This window comes from Triticum urartu, chromosome 5 (assembly GCF_003073215.2).
Source record: "Triticum urartu cultivar G1812 chromosome 5, Tu2.1, whole genome shotgun sequence".
Taxonomy (NCBI): Eukaryota; Viridiplantae; Streptophyta; class Magnoliopsida; order Poales; family Poaceae; genus Triticum; species Triticum urartu.
The window spans coordinates 532,303,514-532,312,243 of record NC_053026.1 but is presented as its reverse complement, the minus strand read 5'-3'; the positions used below and the strand labels follow the sequence as shown (position 1 = coordinate 532,312,243).

The 8,730-nt window shown below is 44.1% G+C and overlaps 1 protein-coding gene across 1 annotated transcript; it reads right to left on the bottom strand.

Annotated features, from left to right (window-relative positions):
- Nucleotides 1–3,587: 3,587 nt before the first annotated feature.
- On the bottom strand, nucleotides 3,588–7,925 carry LOC125510423 (fatty acyl-CoA reductase 1-like). Its single transcript, XM_048675593.1, has 10 exons — nucleotides 7,672–7,925; nucleotides 7,480–7,583; nucleotides 7,122–7,324; nucleotides 5,944–6,044; nucleotides 5,616–5,817; nucleotides 4,938–5,099; nucleotides 4,714–4,795; nucleotides 4,333–4,599; nucleotides 4,106–4,233; nucleotides 3,588–3,951 (listed from the first exon to the last, which is right to left on the bottom strand). The coding sequence occupies exons 1-10, from the start codon at nucleotides 7,748–7,750 to the stop codon at nucleotides 3,783–3,785; spliced, it is 1,497 nt and encodes a 498-aa protein (XP_048531550.1). The 5' UTR covers nucleotides 7,751–7,925; the 3' UTR covers nucleotides 3,588–3,782.
- Between the last annotated feature and the right edge of the window lie 805 nt (nucleotides 7,926–8,730).

Here is an 8,730-nt window from a genome sequence, read left to right as displayed (position 1 = left end):
TCCTCGTCATGTCCGTGATCACATCCGGGACTCCGAACTACCTTCGGTACATCAAAACACATAAACTCATAATATAACCGTCATCGAACTTTAAGCGTGCGGACCCTACGGGTTCGAGAACTATGTAGACATGACCGAGACACGTCTCCGGTCAATAATCAATAGCGGAACCTGGATGATCATATTGGCTCCTACATATTCTACGAAGATCTTTATCGGTCAAACCGCATAACAACATACGTTGTTCCCTTTGTCATCGGTATGTTACTTGCCCGAGATTCGATCGTCGGTATCTCAATACCTAGTTCAATCTCGTTACTGGCAAGTCTCTTTACTCATTCTGCAATACATCATCCCGCAACTAACTCATTAGTTGCAATGCTTGCAAGGCTTAAGCGATGTGTACTACCGAGTGGGCCCAGAGATACCTCTCCGACAATCGGAGTGACAAATCCTAATATCGAAATACGCCAACCCAACAAGTACCTTTGGAGACACCTGTAGAGCACCTTTATAATCACCTAGTTACGTTGTGACGTTTGGTAGAACACAAAGTGTTCCTCCGGTAAACGGGAGTTGCATAATCTCATAGTCACAGGAACATGTATAAGTCATGAAGAAAGCAATAGCAACAAACTAAACGATCAAGTGCTAAGCTAACAGAATGGGACAAGTCAATCACATCATTCTCCTAATGATGTGATATCGTTAATCAAATGACAACTCTTTATCTATGGTTAGGAAACATGACCATCTTTGATTCAACGAGCTAGTCAAGTAGAGGTATACTAGTGACACTCTGTTTTGTCTATGTATTCACACATGTATCATGTTTCCGGTTAATACAATTCTAGCATGAATAATAAACATTTATCATGATATAAGGAAATAAATAATAACTTCATTGTTGCCTCTAGGGCATATTTCCTTCACCGGCTGCACTGGCCAGATCATATCTGACCGTAAGTGCCGCCAAGCCTCCCACCAAGCCCTCCACGCCGCCGCCTATCCAAAGCCGGATGACGCGCCGCCGCAGCATAAGTCGCCACCGCCCGAGCTAGGCGAGCCGCCGCCCGTGAGCAGGTTGCCTGACGTGCCGCAGTCGCTGTCGCCCGTGACATGGCCAGCCATCGCCGCCGCCGCCAGATCTGCCATGCCTCCGCACGCGCAAGGGCTCTGCACCACCCGTGATACGCGGGAGAAAGGAGGATCCCCACCACCGCCGTCGGCCCCCGGGCGCATCCCGGCGGCGTCCTTCGGCGGCAGCAGGGTGAGGGAAGTGAATTCAGGAGCGGGGCGGCTAGGGCTGGGAACCCACCCGAGTCACCTGAGCGGGGGCAACGCGGGGGTCGACGTTTCTCCTTATAGCTGAATGTATTCTAGTGTAACTCAAATATTTCTGCACAGTTAGAATAAATTAGCAAAAGAAATTATCTGACAAAATGATTTCTGGCAAGATTATATCACTTGATACATTATTACAAAAGGGTTAATTCATCGTCAATATATATAGAGATGCCAAGCAGCTCTGGTCTACATCACTATTCAGCCTATGTCACCTTGGCCTGTCCAAGGTTTCTTGGATTTGCTATTTCTTTGTTAAATCTTTCTGATTTTCGAATCTTATGCAGAGGATGTCAAATGTGAGTAATGGATTGTACGGTAAGGATTGGAAGGATTGGAGATGAATAAGAAGGAAATGAAGAGAAATGAGTGAAGGTGACGCGGGCTGGCATATTAAAAAAGAGCGAGTCTGCTGAACATAGGAGGATAAACTGATCATCTCACGGGGTCGCTCCATTGCAATGAGGCACATCTCAGCTGGAACAGGAGATTCATAGGAGAAAAAAAATCCATGGTGGACACAGCTATATAGGCAAGAACAACACTTTGTATCAGACTACTTGCTTTAACAGGTTAGAGCATCTCTAGCAGACCCCGCATCCCGCCGGCCCACAAAACGCGTTTGCAGTTTACGGAAAAAAGGGCTTTGCGGGCCGGCGCAGACGGCCGCAGATGCAGACCCCGTATAGTAGACCCGTAAAAAAGAATATTCACGAAATATGCTCTTTTACGGATCGGCTTTGTGGGGTCTGGTCTGGCGCCGCTCCTCCCGGCCCGGAAAATCTAAATTTGCATCTCAATTTGATCCAACATAATGCATTTCTTTGCTTTTTCAACAACATTGGATACATAAGACATCACCAAATGTTTGCTAGAATAGCATGATCAAAGAAAACACAAACCACAAGTATGCATTTTAGAAGATTTCTAATTTCCATAACTGCTCCCACTAGTTGGATTAATATCTTCTCCATGCATTCATTGTTGATCTGTGGATTCTTGATTTTGCATTCTTCTTTCTTCATCTTTGGTTCAAAAGAAGTAGACGTTGCTTCCCCTCTAGTTGCACATGCAGCCGCATCATTGCCTTCGATTATACTAAGGAGTGCACGAACGTCTATTAAGTTTTTTTCTATCAATAAATCAATGTATTTGCCTTCCTAAAATTAAAATGAGCATCCATCTTCCTATACACATGATGATGTTTGAAATAAGATACCGTAATTGAACCAAAGAATGAGCTATCAAAATGAGCCGAATGAGAACAACACGTACCCCGTCATTTTCGCATTTGAAGAACACCCATCCGGGGTGCTTCGGCGTGCTCGAAGTTAACCGCAGCACTGTCCGCGTGCAATCGTTGCACTGTATGAGCGGCATCGGCGAGCCCCAGAGCCGCTGCGCGAGCGTCAAGCCCGGTGGACGGCAGGCCGAATCCATGTCCGCAAACCCTTGGCGGCGGTGGGAGGACGAACCCGTACCTGCATGCGGCGATGCGACCTTGACGGGGCTACGTGACATGCTCCCCGACCACTCCGTCGCTTGGCGCAGCCACCGGCGGCCGGAAAAGCCAAATCCGGCCGCCTGGGATGAAGGGTCGCAGATTCGCAACTTTCCGGCCCGCCGACGCGGGAGGGGGGGGGGAGGGCAACCTCGTGCGTGTGGCGGCCTTTCGGCATGCTCCCGCTGGCTACTTTCGCCGGAATCTTGGGCGCGGCGGGGCGAGGGGGAGAGGGGAAGTGGTTGGTGAGGAAAGCGTGGGCTGAAATGTCCTCCCCACCAACCGCTCCCGCTATATGCAGGGCACCGACGGGTCGGGGGGGGGGGGGGGCAAACCCGCGTATCTGCGGGTTAAGGTCAAGTTTTTGCCGCGCCCCTTAAATATTTTTGCGGACCGGCCGCGTTTGCGGCTTCTGTTCGGGCGGATTTTCCGCGCCGACCCGCATTTTGATGGTTATTTTACGGATCGGGGCTTTTTGCGGAGTCTGCTAGAGTTGCTCTTAGTACCCTTCAACCAAAATGACTATTCTTAGAAAGAATGAATATGTACAATGCACAATATTATTCACGACCCCAAATATTGAATGGCATGCTTTATAATATCCTTACTCCCGGTGACATATAGGGTGCCAAGTAGGACCATCTGTTCTCCCTCCATGTGGGAATAAATGATGCCTCTATTTCTTCCTTATCTACGTTGTACATGACACGTTCCGCAGCATTGGTTTGGTTGACACATGTTATCACATCCAAAAAGCACCGGGACCTATGAGTATTTTTTATTCAATTCAATAATATAAATACATACAGATAGATCACATGGTTGTATGCCTTCACTTCATACAAATGTAATGTTTAGCAGTATGATATACATTTTTCTTGGAGAACAATGCTTATCCTTCATCTCAAGAATAGGAAGATTATTATTCCACTCTTTTCTATACGCTTCCCTTATTTTTGCGGCCGTACATTAGCACAGCTGGGACGTGGACGTTCAAGAGATACGAGTGCCAGTCCATAGATTTGGGGTCGAAGTTGAAGAGGCTACCATCTTTGCCGTCCATCTTTACTTCCTTCCTCAATCTTGTTAAGTTTGTGTCATCAAAGCTTTAGGAACAAGAACATCAAAGAAAAGTTGGATCAACATATATACGGACAAAGTTGGGGTCAAACAAGGTCATTGAAGACTGTTTTGGTATCCAAAATGGCAAGTTAAAAAGTTTACAGTAACTAATGTAACACGGGCAGAAAATGGTCTCACCATCCTTTGAAGAAGGCATATGGTGCATACAGCTTGACCAAGAGCATTAGGAAAGTGTATCTTCGGTTGTGCTTGTTGTAATATTGGGAAAACAACCCACAGAGTAATACGCTCACTGCATGCAAAATCTGTTCATTTGAAGTTAAAATATGACCACAATGTGAGTCTTCATCATATGAACACCATATTGGGATGTACGTACAAATTATAGAACTATGATTTTGTACCTCAAGTGGTAGCTTATACATCAGGATCAGATATGCGCGGAAGTAAGCGAATCTCTTGAACACGTATGGCCTTCTGTTTTCTAGAGGTTTCCCATTTTCTAGTACACGGGGATGGATGGAGAAATAATCCCAGCACACGTCCTCAAGAACTTGACCGGTCAATGGATTTCGGATTGCCGAGCTCACATGGTAAATGACTTGCCCTTTCTCATTCCAGTGAACAGCCATGGCTACCAGTGTTGCATTTACCACCATATCTGCAGGAACCTATATATATGGACTATTAGTATCTCTCAAGTTTAAGCATACAATTCAATTAGTCAGGTTGCTCCATTAATCTGTCTACATCCGTAATAGCTAATATGATCATGTATTACTCACTGCATCCATTGTGTCATTGCGATCACCTACGAAACATGGGAATGCCTGCTCATTGTAGGCGACAATCAGAGCATCAATTGTCCTGGAGATAAAATGGTAAAAGAACTTATATTCTATTGGTGATGTCCAGCTTGGATATATATGTAGTATGATACTTCTGCAACAGTAATTAGTTGAGCAAAATTGAACTGTAAATTGCCAGTAGATTTACATGTTGAGCTTACCTCGCCCCTTCTATCCACCCAGGAAATGGATCTTGATAAGTGCTGGTTACCATGGTGGGTCGAATAATAACGACAGGAAGGTCTCCCCTCTGCTGCTCAAGTAACATCTCCCCCATAGCCTTGGTAAATGTATATACATTTGGCCATCCAAAATGACAAGCCCTTCAACAATTTATGAACAATTTAGGTAGTGTCAAGCTGATTTTTGATACATCACGTACATATGGAAGTGAACAATGTTCTTGCGAATGTGGCACAATAAATCAACCACCTCTTTTTAAGTTGGTACTGGTCATGATCGAAAATGGTCCAAACCAGAGGTCTAAAGGTGGCAGCATTTGATATGACAACTACCTTAGTAATAATGACATAACTATAACAGTGATTTGATTTATATTTATTATCTGCTCTCCCTAAATTTACTCTCCTGTCAGAAATATAAGAAATTTCCCTTTAAAAAGTGTGTTGTTAGATGACTACTAACACATAAAAGGTTATTTACATTGGTCATGTGAAAATGGTCGGTAAGATTTTTCATTGAAATTGTTTCCAAATATAGCAATTTTTAGTTTTAACAACATAGCTCTCAAAAAGTTGCATGTTGAATAACATGCGGATGTACTAAACATCATACATATTCTTGAAATAAAGTAAATACCACATTTAGATTGGTCAGACCTCTTGAAGCCAAGTTCTTTCATGGCTATCTTCTCCGATGATTGGTCTGAACCACCACTCTTCGCCTCTGCGAGTTCAGCCTTGACCTTCTCAACCAGCTGCAACTCAGCTTCAATGTCCAAGTGGCAACCGGGCCGTAATGCTTCACCCATCTTGAGTGCTTTCTCCAGTAAAAGTCCTTCTTGAGTACCAGCTACAAAAGCTAATAGATAAAAGAAGACATGGTTATGTTGGAGTTGGCCGATCATATATATACTCATCGTATTGTACAATTCTCCTCCATTTTTGCTTGTGTGCACAACTGGGTATACATAAATAAAACACGTACCAGTGGAAACATGAAGCAACAATTTCAGATTAGGACACTTCTTGGCAAATTCGCATCCATATTGGGCTCCTAATGCATTCGATGCCAAAGCAACATCGTACCTGTACGTGCAATGAAATTCAACAAACATGCAAAATAGTTCATACTAAAAGCTGGAACGGTAAACTGTTTTGGCTTTTGCGTGTTGTGTCCTCCCAGCACCACAACCTGCTATGGCTTTTACAGGGAAAGCATGTACTACCTCCATCCTGGTTTATTGGTCCCCTTTGTAATTTGTGTCAAACTTTGACTAAAGATTTAACTAACAGAATGTTAATGCATGTCAACAAAAATTATATCGTTGGATTCGTATTTAAACATAGTTTTCAATGATATAATTTTTGGTGACATGCACGAACAATTTGTTAGTTAAATCTATGATCAAAATTTGACACGAAATATAATGGGGACCAACAAACCAAGACGGAGGTAGTATGTAGGCAACACGCATCGACTTATCATGTGAATATGGATATCCGGTGAGTTTAGTTGAAGATTTGCAACAGTGTTCACCAGGTTCTTCCAGAGACAAGTTCAACGCTGTGCTCCCCCAAAAATCAGATCTGAGCCAGGTATCTCTGATGTTGATATTATCTCCACGATTTCTGTACTTCCACCTCCATTCTAAAATTCTGTGGTGATTCAGCAAGATTTACATCTTTCGTTGATTCAACTTTATTTTATATTATGCCTTTTACTAGTTCAACAACTCCTTTTGTGTGTCTAGGTTCTGTTTATCTGTGCACAACTGCCCCCTCTAACATACAGGTTAAAAGGTTCACAAGCTGTAATAAGTAAATTAGTTTGAAACGCATGACTTGTAGTTTGGTCAGTAAGACTATTAGATATGAGGAGATTCAAATTGGATGGTGCAAAATGCTACTGATTTCTAGGGGAAGAAAATTCAGTTACATGTTACTTAGGTAGCAGGATTTGCTCAATTTTTTCGCTGATACTGGACTATTACATGCTCCCCAACTCAAATTATTAGAACAAGTATAAAGCCAATAAAGGTATACAAGTTCCCATGATGAAAAATCTGCAATTGTCAGTCATTAATTAGTTCTTGTAAAAACATATCTGGAATGCTTTTTACAGTTTTACGTGTATTTGCCACAATTAATTAGCAATTGTTGTACCTTTCATAAAAGCTAGTCGTTGCAGCCCCATGGACGATAACATCGATCTCCTGACACAGGTCGTCAGATGTGGAGCTGTCGAGCCCGAAGTTGCGAGTCCCGACGTCTCCCGCCAGAGGAACTATCTTCTCTTTGATCAGCTTCTGGAAGCCAGCAAGCCCGTGCTTTTCCCGCAGGGTATTGAACAGGTCCTTCCCTAGCACCTGCACGCGCGGTACCAAGACGAACCAAATGAGTTTCCAGTGCCATGAGTTTGTAAAGATGGCGCCCAACGTACTATACAACTAAAGGTTAGACCATGTCCATAGCACTGCATATAGCTGGTGTGGTCGAAAGCAATGACGCATATCCACTTCACCTGGGTCAGGATACGCTGCTCGGCGGAGGCGGCATCGGGAGCGCGCACCAGCAGGTAGACCTTCTTCACGTCCGGCTGTACTCTCAGTATCTTCTCCACCATCACTGCATGCATAGATACATAATACATTACATATAGTACATATATGCATAAGGTAAGGGCTCGCGATGTATATGTATGGTATTTGCGTACATTTTCCGAGGTAGCCAGTTGAGCCGGTGACGAGGACGGTCTTGTCCCGGAGGCATCCAGCCACCGCGCCAGCGTCCATGGCGAGCTCTACACGCTACCGTGCTAACAAGGATCGACAAACCTGAAAATGTGGAAGATAGTGGCCGGTTTCTCTTGGAAGCTAGAGAAGTAGTGGAGTCAAGCCGGCCAGGCCAGGACGTGTCTGTGCTTGCGTTGCGTTGGGGGTGGCTTAGATCATGTGGGTGCATGGTTGCTACTCTTATAGTCTATCGAGTACCCACCTGTATTCGCATACTTGGTTGGGCTTGAGCTGTAACCAGACTAGGGACAAGTTTATGTCACTATTGAAATGAGTGACAGAATGAATGCCTCCTCTAGGCAGTTGGCTGTCTTAGTCCTAGGCTTTATGGCATATTTAGCTTGGCCGCTCCACCAGAGGGGCCTAAAGTAATTAACTCCTGGTTTTGGCCGAGTATGGGTGCTTGATCATAAGCTTATAGCATGGGTGCTTTGCTAACGGCAACTCTAGTCGATATTTTTTATTTATTTATCAAAGGGGGCACTCCCACGCATTGCATCTTAAACTTGTATCTGTGGCATTAGATATGTATTACTATTTAGATATAATTTTCTTAGTGGTTTGTATCTTAGTGTTGTATCTAAATGACCTATCATTTGATATGTTTTGTCAGATAGAAGTATGAATTGAACCACTTTTCGCAATAATACTCATTCTAGACCAGTCTAGCTAGAACACATCTCTCTTTCCTCGTTAACTATGCCCCAGCACCAGAATGTGTAGCTTGGTTGGCCAGTTGTTTTATACAACTGACATCATTGCATTGGGACCGCCCCGAGTACCTTCAGAAAGAAGTTTGCGTTTCAATGGATGGAGATTAAATGAGTGCCTAATGAGTTAATGGATTCAGTCCATCCTTAGCCAGCTATTTCGACCGGCTCAGCAGCTCCTTCCCCGCCGCACCCTCAACTTTGTTCCAAAGGGATCCAGCTAGGTAGTTCATCACAAGTGGAGATCAGCATTGGATGAGGTGGGTCCCA

Excerpts from the sequence above, each read along its gene's own strand:
- LOC125510423 (XM_048675593.1), bottom strand. The coding sequence starts at position 7,750 with ATGGACGCTGGCGCGGTGGCTGGATGCCTCCGGGACAAGACCGTCCTC. Across the intron at positions 6,045-7,121 it reads ACGACTAGCTTTTATGAAAG|GTACGATGTTGCTTTGGCAT; the intron begins GTACAACAATTG and ends TTGCACGTACAG. Across the intron at positions 4,234-4,332 it reads TGTATAAGCTACCACTTGAG|ATTTTGCATGCAGTGAGCGT; the intron begins GTACAAAATCAT and ends TCAAATGAACAG.